The sequence below is a fragment of the Paroedura picta genome, chromosome 7, assembly GCF_049243985.1.
Source record: "Paroedura picta isolate Pp20150507F chromosome 7, Ppicta_v3.0, whole genome shotgun sequence".
NCBI classification, from domain to species: Eukaryota; Metazoa; Chordata; class Lepidosauria; order Squamata; family Gekkonidae; genus Paroedura; species Paroedura picta.
In genome coordinates this window covers 70,610,996-70,633,013 of record NC_135375.1, presented here as the reverse complement: position 1 = coordinate 70,633,013, position 22,018 = coordinate 70,610,996, and the positions used below count along the sequence as shown (strand labels likewise).

At 42.5% G+C, this 22,018-nt stretch overlaps 2 protein-coding genes across 2 annotated transcripts in view; both read left to right on the top strand.

The window, feature by feature from the left end:
* The window catches only part of C7H9orf85 (chromosome 7 C9orf85 homolog), a 37,521-nt gene extending 27,340 nt beyond the window's left edge, over nucleotides 1-10,181 (top strand). The window contains exons 3-5 of the mRNA XM_077344807.1: nucleotides 3,616-3,729; nucleotides 5,526-9,009; nucleotides 9,401-10,181. Of these exons, the coding sequence (XP_077200922.1) occupies nucleotides 3,616-3,729; nucleotides 5,526-5,718 (307 nt within the window). The 3' untranslated portion in view covers nucleotides 5,719-9,009; nucleotides 9,401-10,181. The remainder of the gene's footprint in view (nucleotides 1-3,615; nucleotides 3,730-5,525; nucleotides 9,010-9,400) is intronic.
* GDA (guanine deaminase) overlaps nucleotides 8,878-22,018 on the top strand; it is an 82,776-nt gene continuing 69,635 nt past the window's right edge. The window contains exon 1 of the mRNA XM_077344803.1: nucleotides 8,878-9,009. The gene's annotated coding sequence lies outside the window, so the exon portion shown is untranslated. The remainder of the gene's footprint in view (nucleotides 9,010-22,018) is intronic.

Sequence of the window (22,018 nt, the reverse complement as noted above, 5' to 3'; positions counted from 1 at the left end):
CACCTAACTGTTCCTTAGAAACAGTTTCTGGATTAGTATTATGAGAAGGGAGAGGGTAAATGATAAATTGTCAATCTCCTGGTACACGGTTCATGTACTAATTGAAAACAAGAGTCTGGGTACACACCTGCTAGCTATTCTTGCTCTTGAGTTATACTTAGGTCCTTTTCAAAGAAAAAAGGAGAAGCTCGTGTTGCAGTTGTATCTAGGACACATTTGGCAGATGCAACCATTTTAAAAAGCCACTTAGTACTTTTACAGAAAATCTGTCAAAACAAATAATTGTATACTTATTAAATATTAATATGGTGGGGGGTGGGGAAATGCCTGTAATCACTGAAATAAAGTAATATATTTCTGCTATCACACTAAAACGTGGCAAGACAATACTCCTGTTTCAAGCTTACCCCATCACACTGGTTTACTTGAAGTACATTTTAAAACCTACCTATAAAATAACAGTTACAATTGGCTTTAAACAAATAAGTAACCAGAAACCTTGTGTTTTGTATGCCTGGTTGCTATTAATCATCTGTTGGTGGAAATACTAGTTGACCCCCTGATTCTTCATTTCTGGCGATAAGGAAAAACAGTATTCCTTTTCCTGAGTTCTTTCAGGATTGTTGGTAAAATGAGGACACAAACATGATGTTGTCAGAAATGAATTTTGGCAGTGCTGTTTCAGTGTTTGGAATGCTGGATGGAAAGATTCAAAGCTGGAAATATTAGAGATTTAAATACCAGGCTGTGCAGTCAAAAACTTAGTACTAGTGGTTTATATTTATTTTTAACACATTTTCAAGTTGCAACACTCTGCAAAACAGCACTTAGTGCTCTATATACTGGTTTGGCTGCATTTTTGTTTTGTTTTTAGAAAAAATGCCCTGCATGTACTAATTTTCTTTGTCAGAAAGTGGATTGTATCATTATGATGCCAAAATATTTCCATACTCACAGTTTTATTACATGCAACCTGTGAAATATTTTTATGTTGTGTTAGTTTAATCTGACCATATGACAAAGTTTAATTATTCTTCACCAGTAATAGGGACATCCTAGTCTTTGTAAGAACTTGATGTTCTGCTCAGAGCTTCTTTATGGCGGATGGGGCCTTGCTTGAGGGGGAATCCTGATGGGATCAAGTCTTCTTTCTTTCTTTCTTTCTTTCTTTCTTTCTTTCTTTCTTTCTTTCTTTCTTTCTTTCTTTCTTTCTTTCTTTCTTTCTTTCTTTCTTTCTTTCTTTCTTTCTTTCTTTCTTTCTTTTTAAGATATCAGAAATTTCTATGAAGTGGAATTGGGTCACAAGCATAAAGATTCTCAGTCCGAGCATTGATTTCTAAACAATGAGGCACAATGAGGAAATGTTTAGAAGCTTTGCAAGAACTATTGTTATGTAAGAGGTATGAAACATTTCCTTAAAATTAATCCAGGTAAATATTTTTTGAAGTGCACTTTTGAACTGTCCCAAATCAACAGTGGCTGAATAAATCCTGTTACTCTACTACACAGAGGAGCAAGCCTGCAAATTACATACAAATGCATCTGCCTGGAAGCAGTGACAAAATGGATCAAGCAGAGTCGTCTGAAGTTCAATCCTGCAAAGACGGAGGTCCTGTGGTTGGGTAGGAAGGGACCATGGGAAGAAGCACGCCTGCCCACCCTGGACGGTGTGCAGCTCCTAGCGACTCACTCCGCCAGGAACCTGGGCGTGATCCTGGATGCTTCCCTTACAATGGAAGCCCAGGTCACGAAGGTAGCACAGCTGGCATTTTACCACCTCTGCCAAGCCAAACTACTAGCGCCCTACCGGGAACCTAGCCACAGTGATCCATGCGATGGTCACCTCCAGACTGGACTTCTGCAACTCGCTCTATGCAGGCCTACCCTTATCCTTGATCCGGAAACTACAACTGGTGCAGAATGCCGCGGCCCGGATTCTCACTAAGACATCATGGAGATCTCATATCTGGCCGGTACTCCAAGAACTTGGTTGGCTCCCAGTTGAATTCCGGATTAAGCTTAAGGTTTTGGTAATCACCTTTAAGGCCATACGCGGTCTGGGCCCAGTGTATTTGAGAGACCACCTCCCTGCCTATACCCCCAGAAGAGCTCTACGCTCTGCCACCTCCAACTGGCTATGGATCCCTGATCCTAAATAAATAAACAAACAAACAAATAAAATAAATCTATGGAAATCCTAATACTATTCGAACAAGATTCTGATTTAGAACTGGAGAGGGGAGAGAATTCTTTCCCTCCTGTTTTTGTTTTTCCTCCCAACCCCCCCCCCCCCCCAGTTATGTGGAAAAAAGCAGCATGGGGAGAGAAAGGCAAGAATTGATAAGCAGGTTGAAGATTTAAGCTCTGTTACTCATAATTACTGGCTGCTTTTATTGTAAAGAAAGGTTGATATGTATGTGTATTTATGTGTATCTTTGCTGCTGAGGTGGCAATACCTGTGTTTGCGTCACTAGATGATTCATGCAAGGAAATGCTTTTCTGGTTATCTTGTAAATAACCTTTGAGATTACTGTTGTTTAGAAACTGCCATACTGGTGTTCTGTAAAACTTCTTTTGAAAGGAATAAGGTATGTTTGGACTATTACTAAAGCTGAGTCTGAGCTGTACCACTTTAGGCTGAGGTGGAGGGGGCCTTATGACAGAATGCTCCTCCCTTGTATAAAAAGAAAGGAAAATCCTGTACATAGCAAAGTAGCATTTTGGATAGAAGGCTAAGCTAAAACTGGTGTAGGATGGCCTCACCCAAGCACTGCTGAGGCAGGCAGCCCTACCAGAGATTGTGGGAAAGGGAGCAAGGTGTGCCCAGAAATGCACACTAGCTGCTTCAGTGCCTGATAGATGCGTCAAATGCTTCAGAAGGGAGAGGGGGCTCAGGCAGCAGACTGCACCTGGGGACAGGCAGGAGGAGGAAGTAGGCAGTTGTGCAGGCAGGCAGAGTTGCCTTATAAAACCTATGGGGAACGTGAGGGCAGAAGAACAGGGGACCCAGCCAGGAATATCATTGGCCCAGCTTCCCTTTATTCACTATGGACCTGCCTCCATGCAGTCCTTTATTAGGTTTGCTTAAGGAAGACAGTGCAATATTTCTCTCATGTTAAACAAATGTTACTTCAGTGCTCACTTTTTTTTTACAGTAGTCACCAAAGCTTTCTGTGAACACAGCCATCTGATTTGTGCCATGTGGACCAAAGTTACATTTGGAGTGTGACTTTGCAGTTTGAGAAACCATTAAGTGTGTGGTGCAACATGGCTGTTGCTCCATAAAATCTCTACCTAGCTGGTAGGGTAGCTAGCCTCCAAGTGGGTAGGTAGATTTTTCCAGGGATTACAGCTGATATCCAGGTGACATAGATTAGTTCCCAAGGAGCAAATGGACACATTGGAGGGTGGACTTCTAGGGATGGGCACAAACTGGTTCACCAGCCAAAATCTGGCACAAACTTATTCCAATGTGTAGCCCCTGAACCAAAGGTCAGGGAAAAAGATATTCTGTTAAAAAAAAATCACTAAGCCAATTGGCATGATGGGTAGATAGCAATCTTTTGTGACAAACACTCTTGCAAACTAATATGACTTCTTTTTCTCTTTTAAAAGTGTGAAATGTCTACAGAAGACTGTCAAGGATTCATACCACATAGTCTGCAAAGCATGTGCTTGTGAACTGGAACTATGTGCTAAGTGTGGGAAAAGAGAAGAAATAATTATTCCGTAAGCACAATTAAAAATTTGGGGATTTCTTTGTCTAGAGTTCTTATGCAGTTAATTGTTTTATGATAAACACATTGAAAACCACTCTGAGCTTGACATGTGTCACGAGGGAAGGGAAAGTGATTGTAAGCCGCTTTGAGCCTCCTTCGGGTAGAGAAAAGCGGCATATATGAACCAACGCTTCTTCTTCTTTTAGGTTATGTGGTTGAACATAAGAATCTGCCTTCATTACTTAGATAGGGAAATTGAAATTTATATGACAAGCTAGGCAAAAGTAACAAAACGTTATGCATAATTGCTAGCTTGGTCAAACACAATATGTGCATGGTAATGTATCTCATACGTTTGGCCCATCCATGTAACTAAGGTGGAACTACTAGATCTGGTAGGTCTGTTTATGGAAATTCTTACTGAGGATCTCTCCATGCATTCAATTTAGGACTATTTATTTATTTATTTGTCTGTCTGTTTATTTATTTATTTAAAACAGCTATGGTTATTGTCTTAAGGTAGTTTGTCTGTTGGTCAGTATTTTCCCAGCAATCATACAGCAATATTTTATTGCTGGAAAAATGTTGTTTTCTCCACACATGCTTGTTTGCAGTTGTATGATATTCTCAGATATCTGTTGGATGCCCACACATCACTTGTGATGTGGGGGAGTGCACTGACTTCAGATTGCCCATCCCCTGAAAAAGAAAACAGTGATTAACAGACTCCATATTTTCTTGCATACTTAGCCCTATTTATTGGCATTTTCACTGAATGGCATTTCACAGTACAAGCATGTGGGCTGGGGTTAACACAAGTATAGTGCTATGCCTCCCTGTTTCCTTAAGTATCCTGGAATTCACTGCGTGCCATTGCCTTAAAGCCTCAATAGCGTGTGATGTTATCCCTGATTTTTAAGTAGTATAAATTCTTCAGCTACTAACTGCTGGGCTTTTATCATTTAAGATAGGGGCCAAGCCTGTTGCATTCAGGAATACAATGGGTGCTAGTGGAGGGGGGAGAACTCTGTGGATGGCTTCCCCCTCCCCCCAGGATCTGGAAAGGCTGCAGGCAGCTGTTATAGAACTCACCAGCAGGGGCATCTCTCAAGCGGCAGGGATCTGCAGCCTCCTTCCTCAGAGGGAAGTAGAAGGAGGAGGGGATTGTCAGGGGTGGGGGGTGGAAGGTGATTGGTTGGCCGCTGGACAGACAGGCAAGCTGGTTGGAGGAGGAGGTACTCGGGGCGGGATAGCCACCCTGAGTGGGTGTTAAGCGCTGAGTGGCACTTAAGCCATGAGACATGCTCCTCCTCCAAGGCCTTACCAGAAATATATAGTGGAACAGATACTCTACCTCTGCAAGTTAATTCCATTCTATTGTTCAGGAAAAAATGTGTGTTGTACTTTGAGTGCATGGTTTTATTTCGGTTCAATAAAGCTGTTGTCTGCTTTGGAGTCCAGAGCTTCAAACAAGATTTAGTAGTGTCATGTCGTAAAAGAGGCAAATAATAAATCATGCTTTGGGTTTGTCAAATAATGACTCACTATCAACACTAAAGAGAGAAGAGAAACCAAACCTGGGTTGCATCTAGAGTACAGCAACAGCTTTTATTACGCTCTAACAGCAGTTTCTCCTTACATTGCATGAGGCATTAATTTGCTGTTTCTGGGCCAGCATGCTTCTCTCTGGTTTCTGCAATCAAGTCAGAACACGATTTTCCTTTTTACAGAAGGTTTTGATAATTCAGGTTTTGATAACTCAGCCCAAGAGATGTTGCTGTGTGTGTGTATTTTTCCCCCCCTTAGGATTCAGACAAGTCCAAGTCCAATGAAGATGGAGAACCAGCTTGACAAAAATGATCAGCAGAGGAAGAGCACAAAGGAAAACCCTGACGATGATGATGAATTAAACTTAGGTGGTTTGGAAGATGAGGATGGTCTGGATTTACTAATGCAAGGAATGAAAAACTTGAAACCTGAAAGGACTGAAGTCCAGTGACAGCTTCTTCTGATATGGTTCTGATATGTCTTGAATTTCTTGTGTGTGTGTGACTGCTAGAGAACTCCGTAATGAAAGGCTCCTCGAATATAAAAATAACTATACCAAACCAGTGGTCCATTTAGTCCAATATCCTGTTTCCAACCATGGCCAGTCAGATGCTTCCAGGAAGCAACCAAGTTCTTGGGCAACAGCCTTGACTACTGACCTCTGTCCAACATCTGGCCATCGTTGTGGTTCTGTATCCAGGAGGGCTCGTTTAGTTATAATGACCAATCAGCAATGATGGATCTGTCCATATATCTGACCAATCCCCTCTCAAAATCCATCTAAGCTTGTGCTCACCATCACGTCTCATAGGAGTGAGTTCTGCAAGTCAATGGCCTATTGTGAGAAAGAAGTCCTTCCTTTCTTCTTCCTGGCATTTGAGCGTGGTTTGCACCAAACTAATGAGGGTATGCTACCTTAAAGTTCTTGTTAACAAAATCTGTTTAAAAGAGTCTATTACTTAATAAACCTTTCTTATACAAAACGTGAAGTAATGTCCTACAGCTTGAGTGCACTTCTTCCCATAATCCTCCCTGCTATGCTGCTTGCAGCCTTTGCCAGAGCAGTGCTACCCTTTTTACTGGGCCAGTGATTGTCCTCTTTCTCCTATGCTGACTCGTTCTTATGGATTGTAGTTCAACTTCTAGTGCTCTTTCAGCTAATTGTAATAAGAAAACTTGTGTCAGGATAGAAGTCCATCTTGAAACAGGGTGTGTATTAACTTTGGCCAGCAAGAAGTCCAAAAGCAGTTTCAGTGAAATGGGTGGGAAAACAGTAAAACAAGAGTACAGGACTTACAAGCTCTTCATACATAACCTGTTCTTGGGCTTCCTGGCAACAGCAGAGATGTTAGAGAACCAAGGGTGAGATCAGCGCTTTGATGACCATTATAGGTACAGACTTTACTCAGCATGGTGAAGTAAGTTTTAGAAATAATCTCCTGTGGTATAAGCAGTACTCCCATCTGTTGAGAGAAAGGGAAATCAGCTGCGTAACTGCTCTCTGCTGTGAGAGAGATTGCAAAATCCCAAATGGGGATAGAAGACTAATTTTTTTTCAGAATATTTTAAATCCTGGGTAAACAGGGTTTTAATCCAGGTTTTTTTTTTTTAATGGAGAATTGCATGCAATACGGCAGTCTTTACCTCCTGTGGAAACTTCTCTAGAAACCCACTCCACCTAATTTCCATGGTGCTTTAATTTTTTTCCTGAGTCTTCTCTAGATTAGGGCCAATAGCTTACTCTTGCTTGAAGTGACCATAGTCTGGAATCAGTACTGGGGGAAAGTGTTGTAAGTGTGTGCTCTGAGCCTATAGATCTCGAGCATCTTGATATAAATGCCCCGAGAAACCTGTCTGTGTGCTAAATTCATAGGAGTCCAACAGTTACCACATTTCCTAAATTAGAGCAAGTACTTATCCTTATCCATACCATATATATTCCATGAACCAGTGTTTGGGGAGGGCACAACCATGCCTATAGAGCTCCCTATGAACCACAGCTCTCCTGTTGTTTTCATTATGGATTTACTCTGTGCTTGCATTCTCATGTCAGCCATAAGAAACTACTGTTGATAATGGACATGGGGAGACCTGTATTATATGATGCACCTGTAGAACTTTGGATCATAAAGTGTTCTGTGCCAAGAACAGAAATGGCTTCAAGACCCAATTCCACAGAGAGAGAGCATCACCTAGTGACATATTTCCGTAACTGCATCCATTTCTCTCAAGGGATTTAGATTAACAGGGATGTATTCCAGCATTGCTTTCGCTACCTGACTCATGCAGTTTTTCTGTTTTTACATAATATCATGTACAACATCTTGTTCCATCCTCAAAAAAATACCCACTTTATTTTAAATCTGTAAAGAAATGGTGTTTCCCCACCAGACGTAAGCAGTTTCTTGTGTCTGAAAGGGAAATAAGCTCGCTGTTTACAGGAAAGGAAATGATTCTTTGTTCCCTTTCTTCTTTTGCCACTGTTCTAGTCCTCTGAGAAATCTGCTTATGCCTTTCCCTTAGTGCTTCGTGATTTGTCCTGTTCTTTGGAGGGAACAGTGTGATAGTAAAGAAACTCAGATGCAATACTACTGTCTTTTGCATGATGAAATGATCGTTAATGCATTTCATCACTGCCACAGGGCCAGCTGCCACTTGCTATTGCCAAAAAACTGAAATTGGAAAAGTACTTTGAAACTGTCCAATGTCTATCTTGTCAATTACTGTTTTCCTTACAGCAGTTATAAGAACTAGTTTAACATCAGAGAATCAGCCACATCTCAGGTTACCTTTAAAACTGGAGGGAAGTGGATCATCCTCTGGTAACTATACATATCTGTAGAGGCTTTTTTAAAAGATTGTAATATTACACTATTCCCAGGATGCATTTTTTTCGGTTAATGGAAATGCATTTTTTTCAGGGCTCACCCAAGTCCTGAAAAGGGAATTGGTGAAAATCAGTTCAAGCTTATGAGTACATTGACTTTTTTCATTACAAAAAAAAAACTACTAGATGTTCCTACCCCACCCTTCTACTTCAGTCCTACCCACAAAATGTTATAAAACAAAAGAAATAAAACAGGATCGGTGAAGACTTACACCCTCTTGGATGATGCATGTTTTGTTTTCTCCATATGCCAACACGCTAAAAAGCTTTGTAGAATAAGACATGCACCTTCGCTGAGCATCGTTTCAGGAATCCCTGTAGGCTGTGAAAAACACCCTTTAAGCAATGGCACCCAAGTCGCCTTCCTCTGGTATAGAATAGGCAGAATGTAAACCTGCTAATTCCATTGCTTGACAGATAATTTAAGCATGCCCAATATACAAAACCTGCATATTTGCCAGTTATACAATAGTTTCTTATTTTAAAAGTAACCAGAAAAATTATATTAATTTCAGCAGAATGAGGAGGTGGCTCAAGTGATTATGTCTTGCCTAGGCAAAGAGGAAGTAGATCAGGGGAAATTAGGACTCGAAGCTTAAAGATCAAGCTTCATTATTGTGGTAAATTCTGATGTTGGCTGCTGCATGTGCTGCTTACCTTCCTGCTATCTCTGCGTCAGTGCAGGTACAAGCAAAGAGCTGATACGTTCACACCTTTTTGGAATGGAAATCCAGGATGTGTTTTGCTCGACCAGTGCCACTCAAGAGAGTCGTTTAGATGAGGCAAACATCCTTTCAATGAGCAACGATTCTGCTGGAAAACATTGCCAGTTCATGTGGCTCATCACACTGAGAGGTGAGAGGAAATCCTGACACAGTAGGGAAAAACGTCACAGTACTAGCGGTTATGGAAACTGAAGGGCAGTTTCTTCTGCCGTGGTGGTAGACAAATCTTTAATTTTGTTGGCAAGGCATAGCCAGCAGCTGGTACAGGGAGGAGGACAAAACAGGAAGTAGAAGGGTGGGGTAGGGTATGGATGATATTTAATACTCCCAAACTAAGTGATCTTCTATTTACACTTATTCTCCAGTTTGCGATACTTAAGGCTTATCACTACTGGTAGCAGTAGCCCCCCTCCATTTAGTACAAGAATGTTTCAGAGATTAAACCAACGTAGCTGGCTACCACTTAAAAAGTAAGAGAAATATGCAGTTGATTTTAACTGTCTCAACACTTCTCTCCCCAGAGCAATTTGCTTACAATATTCCCAAACATCTTAAGAAGATATTCACACAAATGGCTTTCGAGGGGACTGTGTTTTGACAGCAGCTAGAATATCTGAGTAGGGCCATACTTCCAAGGTCTGAATCGATGCTTCTGAATAGCCAGTGTCATCTCTGGGAGACAGATGTTGATTAAAATGCAGCCCTCATCTCAAGCTGCTTACGTTGTCTTGGCTCACAGTGTCAGTGCTGTTTAGATGTGTTTCAACCATGGCAATACAAGCTTTTTTCATCTGTCTACACTAACCTAGTTAAAATGGCTGAGGCCACATGAGGAGTCACCCACTGAAAGTGACTTCCCCGTTGTGCCATTCAAAATGGCTGGCCACCTGCCTGTTCGTTGGCCACACGAATACTTGCAAGACCTACACGGAGAGTTCTGAACTCCTGATGCTATTTTCGGCAGCCTGCTAACTTGTTGCGAGGTTAACTGATTCACTTGTTCAAAATAATGTCTACTCAAAGCCTTCTTACTGCAGCGCTTTTCTGATCTGTGAGCAGTGAGGTAATTTCTCTTCCCCGTAGCTGGCAATGGACGTGCCAAAAAAATAAAATAAAATCACATGGTCATTGTTACTTTTGATTCTACATTTCTCTTTTATATATTTATAATAAAGCCACTTCATACTTTGTTTGCTTAATATGGACAGAGATCAGGATAGGGAAGGCTCATTTTATAATCCGTTTTATTTATAATAATAATGATGTTGATTTGGCAGTAATTTAAATTGCATTTGCCTACAATGTCTCATCTTCTTGAATGGAATATCAGAGATATGTATGTTCTGCAGAGAAGTGGATGGGTGGTGGCATCTAGTTTTATTAACACACCTGGAGGCAATTTGTTTGTATTGGGTCTCTCCAGCTAATGAGAACGGAATGCTAGAAAGCTGCTAATCCAGAATCAATCTGTCACCCTCCTAGTATATAATAAATCATCACTATTTTGATATGTGCTTACTCTGTGGTAAAAGAATAGCCTTTCCTAAGCTCTTTTCCATCCTGTCCCCTGTCAGATGGGCCCAAACAAATACTGAGATGGTATAAAAAGCCTTGCTAGTTCTGCTTAATTCCTCATTGGTATATTGGGCACTTTGACCTAGCACTTTGCCAAACCAATTTATGGCTGGTAGGAGGACACATGGAAAAGGTATAGAGCAACAGCTGTACTGAGAAAGCAACAGCAGGGTTATGGGGCTCGTGCTGAGCACGAGTATTGGCCATCCACTAAAGGGAGATTTTCCTAAACCCTGTAGACACATTTTTACATTAGAAGCCTACCTGTCTCTGACTTGTAAGGTGATCACTGTTCATATTTTTCATCCTTGTACACTGGAGGTTACAGTGAAAATGTGAAGCGGAAGAGTTAAAGCCTGTCTGTGCATGATTGCTTTTATAAGAGCCAAACGAAATGAAGACCACCAATAAATACAGATGTTTAAACATCAAGAGCAGTTCAGAAATGTGCCAAAGTCAGCACTCTGTCCTCTGTATGCCACTGCTCTTTGGCAGTTATAAATAAAGGTTCATATTGTCCCTTTATTCGGAGCGCCAGAGCTTATTAAAAGTAATGGGCACTCTGGGTGACTTAAGAAGGGTGGGGGGGAAGCCTTGATTTCCTAAGGTGCAGCCAACTCTTCTGGGCGGTGGGCAAAAATCAGAGTTATATACTTTCCATATTTAACAGTTGTCTAAGGTTATAGTGTTATTTACCACCTAACTCAAACCACCCCAGATCATTTGAGAAAGACCAGAAATTTACAAATTTCAGTCATGCAAATAAGACATAGTGACTGCTCTTTGGTATCTTATCAAAGCTGACAATCGCATTGCTCTATCACTGCCATACAAATCTTCAGTTATTTTGATGTGTTGAATACAGCCTGAGGGCAACAAAAACTCTCTGGAGAAAGAGCTTAGGATTTATATGCAGCCGGAGAATTCAGAATCTGAAAGCTACAATACTAAAAGGCAGTCCTGAGCAGAGTTACTCCAGTTTGAACCCCTAACTGCATAGGACTGCAGTGAAAGTCACTATGGGGAAGTGTGCCTAATATGTATGCTGAACTGTTAAAAGAGAAGTCCAGCCCCCTTGCTCAGGCTTCAAATACATTTCTTGAATCCATCTCAGGCACCTTTTCCCTGAGGAAGAGCAAACAGTCAGCACAGAGGGTAGGTATTGTTCTGTTCACGAAGCATAGGAGATCACTTTGCAGTTCTTTGAGATTGCCAGCCACCCCACCCCCCTGCAGCTTGGCATCTCTAGCAATGTGTGAAAGTCAAATGTAGTTGGGAGTGGAGTGGATCAAATAGATATGTCAATGCTGGTGACACAGGAAGAGGCCTGGGAACCCCAATTCCTGTGATGGGAAAGTGCCAGTGTGTGTAGCATCACTAATAAAATAACTTACTAATAAAATGGAATGTTTGTTAAATAAGATGTTAGTTTCATTTTTCTGTGTGCGATATGCTAAATAGCAAGCCTTTCCTAAGCAAAACAAGGAAGTATTCATCTCAGCTGTCATAAAGGCCACCATGCAAGACAGCAATTCTCATCAGGGAAAATGATCTGTGTGATTTGAATGTGTTCTGGGGAGATCCCCAAGCAACACCAGGAGGTTGACAATCCTAGGATGTGAGAATTTATTTTTCTTAGGGTCAGAAATGGTTGCCAGGGCAAAGGGAAACCTGAGAGGCAAGGAATCCTTCTGCAGGCTGTGCACAGTCCTTGCACTGGATACAGGTGTAGTAGCTCTTGGCTAGGGATGCCAGCCTCCAGGTAGAACTTGGAGATCCCCTGGAATTACTGCTCACTTCCAGATGACAGAGAACAGTTCCCCTGGAGAAAATGGCTGCTTTGAAATAGGCTATAAACAGCCAGCTTCTCTCTCCCAGCCCTGCCACCATCCCCATACAAGCTCTGGCTCCCTTTCATTTGCAAGTTCACCAATTTTAGGCAGAACCCCCTCCCCAAACTGGCTTTCTGCTATGGAGCATACAGCAGGAGAGGAAGCAGGGGGAGGGGCTATAGGCTATTAATAGCCAGCCTCCTGTCTCTCTCCCCCACCCCCAGCCATCCTCCCCACACAAATCCAGGGCCCCATTCCTTCCCAAAGCTCACAGTTGTAGGAACATTCTCCAAGGAGCATAAGGACTGTGGGTGGGGGACAGATAGTAGGCAGTTTAAGTTGGGAATAAGTATGCAGGTCCACCTCCTTCCAGCTGAGAGAAATATCAGCCAACTAGTCAACTCATGCTGGAGGGGAAGGGTGCAAAAATGATAAATTAAGAGGGGTAGGACCCAGTGAAGGATCAAATACAAATCAAGTTTAGAGACACTGGGATACCAAGGTGGCAAGCACAATATCCAAAATAGACTTCTGTGAAGTCTTAAATCTTCTGTTATTTCTTTATTCTTATAGTACAAAGCGGTCCCAACGCGTTTCGCCCACTGGCTTTGTCAAGGGACATTAAATCTTAGGAAATACAAAGATGAAATTAGTAGTTGTACAATAGTAATTATTAGTAAATAAATATAATACATATAAAATGTAATACATATAATATGTATTACATGTAAAAATGTAATATATAAAAATATAATACATATAAAAACACTATTAGTGTTTCAGACAAACTTCATATAAGTAAATACATGTCTCTTAGAGTATCTGGAACAGAAATAAGATATTTCAATTATAATAATAAGAATCTTGTATATTACTAAGTCATTATCAAATTGCAGCAGCCTATATTGCTATATTGCTATTATCATTTTAAATTTTTAGGAAAAAAAGATTCATATGGAAGGTTCTTGATACTAAAGGCTAGTATCTTTAATAAATGTGGCTATCTTGGGGACAAAAGGAGATAAGTAATGATCCAAAAATTTGGAAAGAGGCTCTACGAGAGAGCCAGAAGAGCTCACTATAGGTATCCAAGGAGGAGGGATAATTCCTTTATGAATCTTAGGAAGGGTATAAAACACTGGAGTCCTTGGAAATTTAACTGTTAAAAACTCAGCTGTAGAAAGCCTACAGATTCTTACCAATCTTATCATCCTCAACACATCAAGAAGAACCTTCCATTTGGACAATTTGTAAGCTGCAGGAATAGCTCCTCAAAATCAGAATTCTTGTCAGCTGCTTGCCACTTTGGTATCCCAGTGGCTCTATACTTGATTTGAGGGGAAGGGTGGACAAGGGAAATTGCCAGTTTCCAAGCTTAGCTAAGGCAGCAGGGGAAATGCCAGGGACTCCTTCCAACCCCGCCTCCCTGTGGACCCCTGAAGGTTCATGGACCCCCAGTTGGGAAACACTGATTTACAGGTTAGTAGGCTAAAATAAGCCTTTAGCATATATAATTTAAGTGACCCATATGCACTCCTAATGTGAGTACGTTATTCAATGGATTTTGCTTTGTTTTAAAAAGGGAGAAGGACATCCATACTATCTTTGTAATGCAGAAAAAAAGAAAAATCCCTTAATAATACGCCTATAGACCAGAGGTAAGCAATCTCCTCGCAAGTGTGCAAGATGGTGGCTCACCAGATGAATTTGCTTGATGTGGCAGTGCCCTTGTTCCACCTCAACAGCAGGGGTAGTCTAACCAGGCTGGGTCAGAACTCAACTCTGGGGAAGTTTTGGAAGGGTTAGGGATGTCATCTGTAGCACTTAGGTGTATTGCTCTGCTGCTCAGGCTATGAGGGAAGTGCAATGGGATCCCAGTTGGATGTGTTTTGGTGCCACCTCTGTGGAGAAGAGAACTTGTTGCTGCTACACTCACATACCCAATGGACGGAACTGCCTTGATCTCCTCCTTCCCATGTGAGCCAATTTGGCACTCAGGGCAAGAACAATGGCCAATCCTGGTATACAAATAAATCCCACAGAATCTCCTCACCTCACAACGTATGGCAACAGGGTACAGTATTTGGTAAAGCAAAATAAAAATTGTGTGAATGTCTAAATAATGTGATAGTCTGGTATATTAAAAAATTCCCACCAGGCCAATGGCTCACAGGGCTCCCACCCTGAGTCCCCACAGCAGGCTTGGGAGGAAGATGAGAAGACCAGTCCTGCTGAGCAAGAGCAGAAGTACAGAGAGGCTGTCAGATGGTCACTGCCGGGCCTAGTCTCACCACCACTCAGCCTGGACATGCAGCAGCCACCCTGGACACCAGCTGCCACCTTGCCTGCCCTGTCTCCCTGCCCAGCCGTATTGCTGTAGACTCAGCAGGTGCCACTTGTGACTCAATTGATGAGGCCTCCTTCCATTAGGAGAATGCAATAGAGAAATAGAGGGGAGGGGGGGGGGTCGTTCCAGGCCTGTGTTTGCCTCTCAGTTTGCCTTTGCTTGACATTCATAAGTGTTTGCTACTATGAAATATGAAAGTAATAGGGAATCATAGGTAGGACAAGGTGTTCTTTAAAAGAAAATTATAGCCATGAAATTCTCTCTCTCTCTCTCTCACTCTCTCTCTCTCTGCATGTGCGTGTGTGTGTAGGGAGAGGAATTTTGTCCACTAAATTAGTGGTCCCCAACCTTTTTATCACCGGGGATCGGTCAATGCTTGACAATTTTACTGAGTCCCGGGGGAGGACTAGGAGGAGCCACGGCCCGGTAGCGACTGATCCATGGACCGGTCCCAGTCCCCGGACCAGGGGTTGGGCACCACTGCACTAAATCTTGCTAGCCACCAACTACCCAACCATGGAAGGATATGTCAAAGCCTTAGCATTTGGTAAAGACCGGACCAATAATATGCATAAGAATGCACTGCAGAAAAAAAATTAATTCTCTCATATTTATAAAAATCAGCCGACAAGGATTCTCACCCCTTATGTGGAACATCCACATAAGGGGCGAGAATCCTTTCTCCCTGCCCCCTCCCTCTACTCCCTCCCCCCATCCCTCCTTACCTGCTGGCATGTCTTCTGGTGGGGGCGGGGCCAGCCCAGTGACAGTGCTTTTGCTGGGCTGGCCCCACCCCCACCAGTCTCCTGAGGCTGCCCCTGCCCTTCGGAGAGTGGGAGTGGCATTGGAGGCATCAGGAAGACACATTGCTGTGTCATGCTGGGCTGGCTCCATCCCTGCTGGCCTCCAAAGGCTGCCCCCATTCTCTGGAGGGCAGGAGTGTCCTTGGAGGCATTGTGGGGGTGGGGCCAGCGCAGAAAGACAACAATGTGTCTCACAGAGCTTGCCCTGTCCCTGCCTGTCTCTTGAAGCTGCCCCTGCTCTTCAGAGTGCAGGAGCAGCCTTGGAAGACCATCCCCGGTGGCAGTGATGCCAGAGCACTGAACATGCCTCAGTGCTCTGGTGCCACTGCCCATCTACTGGCGTGGTCTCTGGAGATGGACTACAGACATTATGTCCATAGATTTCTGTTGGGGGACCACACTAGTAGATGTTCCACATCAATAATAGAAGTGGTTGAGGCAGGAGAAGACTTTAGGAGGCAGTAATGCTCATCTTCCATTGAAGCAAGCATTTCAAGTCACTGAGCTAAAAAACAACAAACCAATTATGGATTCTAATAAGAATAGAGAATATGTACATATTACATTGGAGATCTGTTGCCTTCACCTTCTGATACACCCACAGTGAGAAGGGGAAATCAGCAGAACCTCTTACAACAAAGCAGAAGTTTTGTGTGAAAGGATTTCTGTCAAGTTCCCCCTACTGCATCACTTCCCCATGTTATCTCCCACATTGTATTCTGACCCTAAAGACGTTTAGGGCATTCTAACAGGAACTCTGTCTGGAATATCTAACTAGTGTGCTATTATATACTGCAAATATCTGGATCTGCTGGGGCTGAAGGCAGGGAAATGGTCAGCTTAAAGTGACTAGCGATGCCCGATCAAGTGGGAGCTTTGACACATTTGTATGCAGCTTTGATTTATTATGCAAGCAAATTATAGGGTGGCTGATGAAACGTTTCAGGATCCCAGGAAGCTATTGCCTGTGTCTTCAATGGAATAATGAAGGAGGACAGTAGTGAGTGAAAACAATATTAGTGGAAAGAGACCGAGTATACAGTAATAACAATTTTTATTTGTTAAATGGATTATTAATCAGTTTTAACAGCTGTACTTCTAAACCTGATGGGGTGTTCTTTTCATATGTAAACACAAGGGGCACTTGTATTTAACATCGGCTGTGATAATGTTTGTGGTACAGAGATTCATTTGGGCACTAGATGTCGCTGAAATAAAGGCAGGAAGGCTGGGTCTCTAAGATTTAAGTATAGGAATTAACAGAGGCCAGAATTCTCTTTAGGGCCTCCTGCAACCCAACTTGTTAATTCCACTTACAGCAGCCGTCCTCAACTTTTTGACTGCTGGAAAACCGATGAAACATTCTTCAGGCTTTGAGAAACCCCAGAAGTGGCACGATTGTGCAGAATATAGTTGGGAAACAAAGCTTTGTATACCGGGGGGGGCCTCCCTTTCCCACCCCCTCTAGGCCCATTACTGCCGGGGGGGGGGCGGTAAACACATCCATATATGATCCGATCATGTGATAAATGTTTAACAGATTTAAATTTAATTTAATTTAAAAAAAAATAACTCCCACCCTTTCAGGAAATGCTTCCAGGGCTGTTGAGACTTATAGCCTTGCAAGTTCCCATGGATAAAATATGTGCAATATGAGAACACAAGTGCTTCTCGCAGCAAGTTGAAAAGCTTTAAATATTGAATGATGTTCTGGGACATTGATGCTAATCTTGAGAAAATTTATAACAAATTTATCTTTCAGCAGCTTTGCCTAATTATTATGGATGTAGTTATATATTGCACTTAATATGATACATTCACATATTGTATCATATTTTTCTGTCTACCTCATTTATTTCCTGCCAATCTCACAAAGGGACATAAATGGCCCTAAATGGTCTGGGACTCTTGTATCTACAGGACTACCTCTTCCATTACATCCCTCAGCACTATAGTCGAGTGATCAGAATATGCTCAGGATCCCTACCCCTAAAGAGGTAACACTGGCCTCTATCAGGGCCAAGATTGAGCCCCGGCACTAGCCTAGTGGAATGCTCTACCTAATGAGATCAGGGCCCTGCTGGATTTAAAATAATTCCACAGGGCCTGTAAGACTGAGCTACTCTGCCAGGCCTACGGTTGAAGTCATGAAAAAACATCTAAAATACTGGCCTTCCTGAGTAGCCATCCACCCCATCCAAACCACTAAACCAACATCGGGCAGCCCACACCTGTAACAGTATATGTCGAATAAGATGAGGCAGTTTTTCAATTGTTTTTAATAATTGGTTTATTTAATAACTAGGAACAAAGCCCATTGCATTCAGGAATACAACAGGCGCTAGATTGGGGGGGGGGTGGAAGAACTCTGCAGGTGGCCTCTCTCTCCCCCGAGGACCTGGAAAGGCTGGAGGCCCCCAGGCAGAGAACTCACTGGCAGCGGCAGCTCTCACGCAGCAAGGATCAGCAGCCTCTGAGCCTCAGAGGGAGGTGGCCAGGGGTGGGGAACGGAAGGTGATTGGCTGGCTGCTGGTCAGACAGGCAAGCCGGTTGGAAGAGGAGTCACTGCTCATAGAAATATTGGTCAACAATACCGCTTAGGTTCAAAGTTATTAGAAAGATTCCAATCACAGTGACTCCACATAATTCCCTCATTCCATTAGAAATGGTATTATAGAGTGGGATCGTCCAGGACCGATTTAGAAAAGAACTGGAAGAAAGCTTTGTCTCTCAAGGTGTAGCAGCACTAGGGAGTATCTCTGTCCACAGAGGTAAGATCCTGAGGACAATGAATGCTGCAGTTCTTAAATTCTGTTCACCCAGACTGCCAAACTCTATTGCAGTCTGTTCATTGTCCACATCAGCCATATTTACCTAACTCATTTGTGCTGTTTAAAATGCCAGCAGTTTAGGTATGGCATTTAGGTATTGTGGATTTTTGACATGAACTCAGAGTTCAAAGAGAAACCACAAGAGTAATGTATGAATACAAATGCCAAACCTTGTATATTGTAATTATGAACAACCACCACATACTAGCTCCTGAGATGACTAGCAGATGTTGGCCTTAGATACATTTAGCCTGTACTTATACCTGTTACTTTCTGCCACTGTTTTTCATATGCAGGTTCTTTATTTCCCTAGACCAGTGTTTTCCAACCTTTTGACCTTGGAGAAACCCCTGAAGTATTCTTCAGGATTTGAGGATCCCTGGAAGTGGTATCGGCTGGCCACACACCCCAGAAATCATATGCCACTGGGAGCGACTTCACCCAGACACTCCCACTGGATGTGACATCAACAGACCACTCCCACATCACAGGAAGTGGTGTTACCTCTTGCGGTGTGACCAGAATTGACATATCTATTAGACCCATCCCACCCCCACTTGACGAAGACTATGGGCAGGGGAGTGACAGTAGGCAGTTTAAATTGGGAATAAATATGCAGGTCTACCTCCTCCCAGCCGGGAAAATATGGACTAAACCACTCATACTTGAGGGAAAGGGGGAAGGGGGAACAAGGGAAATGGCCAGTTCCCAAGCTTAGCTAGGGCAGCAGGGGAAATGCCAGGGACTCCTTCCAACACCTCCCTCCCTTGCAGACCACTGGTTAGGAAATACTGGCCTAGACTATTATATTTGTTGGGTAGGCGAAGCGCCTCTCACCACGTCAGGCCGCCGGCCAAGGGAGCCCCCGGCAGCCGCGCTCTGCGCGACTGCCGGGGGCTCCCTTGCCTAGCGCCCGCTGTATTTTTATTACAGCGGGCTTGATTACTAGTGAAGAAATTAATTTTGTTTCAGTTATGGTCAAATTCCTCAGGAACTGGAAGTAGGAAATTGTCCTGGCTAAAGAAAAGATTTGAGTACAGGGTCCATCCATCCTCATCTGTACTGGCATCCCTCACCACTCTTCCTGGGAGGGATGCCTCACACTGTTCAGATCAGTGTTTAATGGATGACTAATGAAATATAGTTCATTATTAAACCACCTGATTTGCATCATATCAATCTGTATGTTTTTTTTTTCTGAAAACCATTGGTTGGCTGTGTGTTGCAACACAAGTTTCTGTATTTTTAAGAAGACAAGCTTACTGTGCCACAATTATGTGTGGAAATATAGTTCAACCAAGGATACCAGCTCTGTCGAACACACCTCTCTGAGCTCACAAAAAGCCCTTTATACACCTGCAGTGTCTGAATACCCAAGGAAATCAAGTTGATTGCTGTAATAACATTAAATATCAAATTCTGTGCATTCAAGGTATAATTTTATTCTTACAATGTCAACTCTAAATGCCTATTTAAATACTTAAGACATTTTCTTTTTTAAAACATTGTGATTACAAGCTCTTCTTCCCTTCTCCATGTTAAGTTAGTCTGTGACTAGCCCTAGGCTATCTAAAGTTTCATGGTGAACAGGAATTTGAACCTGGGTCTTGATTCTAGCCCAGCCACTACACCAACTGATTGCCACACAGAATCTATAAATCAAGTATTTATTTATTTTATTTATTATATTTATATACTGCCCTCCCCAGAGGCTGGCACAACTCTCATGATCCATATTTCTCTGGTAGATAACTGTTGATTACATGCAAGGAAAATGCTTAGAAGCAAGTTCCATTTAATCCATGTTGCTTACTCCCAGGAAAATTTTCTTAGGCAGTGGCCACCTCCTCCAGACCTCAAGTAAGAGTTCTGTCTGCCTCAATGGAAGCATGAAAAGAGACTTCTGTTTTTGCTTCCTGGATTTTTATCATCTCTCTTTTCCCCACCTACTGACCCAATCAAGCTGGGTCAAAAAACAAACAAACAAAAAAAACGCTTTTCCTGAAGTTTCCAGAAGTTTCTTCCTGAAGTCCTTCTAGTCTTTAACCACTGCCCTTGAGCTTAACCATTCCATTGTCTGGATCTATTGGCATTTGTGTGAAGGGGGGTGGAGTTGAGGTAAATATGGAAAGCAAATGAAGGTCTGCTCATTTCAGACCTCCAAAGGAAAAAACAGACACACACTTTTCTTCACAGCTACAGTGGCTGAAATTTGGCTGGCTTGGCATGATTTGCTTTCATTTTTAAAGGTCACACATTCCATTTTAAGAGATAGACAGCAAGCAGTCAGTTCTAATAGTATGCATTTTGCTGTATCTGTAACCTAGGCAACAACTGGAGGCAACAATCAACCTGTCTCTGAAATTTCCTGGGCGCCTTTTTAAATGGTAGTAAGTTTGTTACCAGGCAGAAATAGTCAGCTCATTTGAGGTGCATCATAATGTTCCAGGCTTGTCCAGGTCTAACTGGTCCTTTGCAAGCCTCTTATGCAGTAAAATATTGTAAGTAAATGAATGAAATATTGTAAGTAAATAAAGCTTTACTTTTAAGTTTTGTTAGTGTTTCATAATATTTTATCATAAAATATTACCTTAGAATATTTTCCAGCAGATGATGCTGAGCCTATATGGATTTACAACTGGGCTGTTAGAACTGGGAACATCATATTGGGCTATTAGAATTAGGTAGCTCTTTGATAGAGCCTCTTGTGGCGCAGAGTGGTAAGGCAGCTGTCTAACAGCTTTGCCCATAAGGCTGGGAGTTCAATCCCAGCAGCCGGCTCAAGGTTGACTCAGCCTTCCATCCTTCCGAGGTCGGTAAAATGAGTACCCAGCTTGCTGGGGGGTAAACGGTAATGACTGGGGAAGGCACTGGCAAACCACCCCGTATTGAGTCTGCCAAGAAAACGCTAGAGGGCGTCACCCCAAGGGTCAGACATGACTCGGTGCTTGCACAGGGGATACCTTTACCTTTACCTTTAGCTCTTTGATAGTGTGTTGGACATAGTGTGCTGTTACTCCTTCCATCTACACAACTACTCCTGGAGGTAGGTTAGTCTGAGACAGAGTGAGTGAATATGGATTTAAAACAAGGTCTCTCCAGTCATACAGGGCAACCTGAAGTGGAATTACACCCATGAAAACAATGGGCTTAGCAGGCTGTAACTCTGACATTAATGACTACTCTGGTTTGCATGCTGCTATGTGACTGTCTCTAACACAGGCAAAATTGCCAGGACTTTTGAAGGCAAGCTAGTTTCCAGGATTTATGGTCTCCAGGTGGTAGTTATTAAATGTGGCCACATACCATCTCCAGCAGTGACCACTGGCTAGCAGGAGATGATGTTAGTTCCCACTGGACTTTGAAGGGTGATGGTGTAGCAATAGCTATTACATCACTTACATTTTCCAGCTTAGTTTTGCAAGTTAACTGAGAGTCCAAGCACCTTTCAGCTGTCATTGAACTCTGCTCAAAGTTACTTTCATCTTGGACAGTTAAATGAAACTGTTGCAGAAAAGTCAGATTGATTGCTTTTTAATAGAGGGTAAGAGATTGGTTATTTTCCTTCTTCTCCCATACTACTGTGTTTATTTAGAACAAGGAGCATGGAGTATGATACTGGTAAACTGAAAGGGATGCCCCACAGTTTAGTGCCACCGTGGGACAAAAAAGCTAAGAAATCACATGATTCAAAAGAAGAGGATGTTGCTCAGGAAGAAACATACAGAGGGAAGAGGTGGAAATGAGGCAT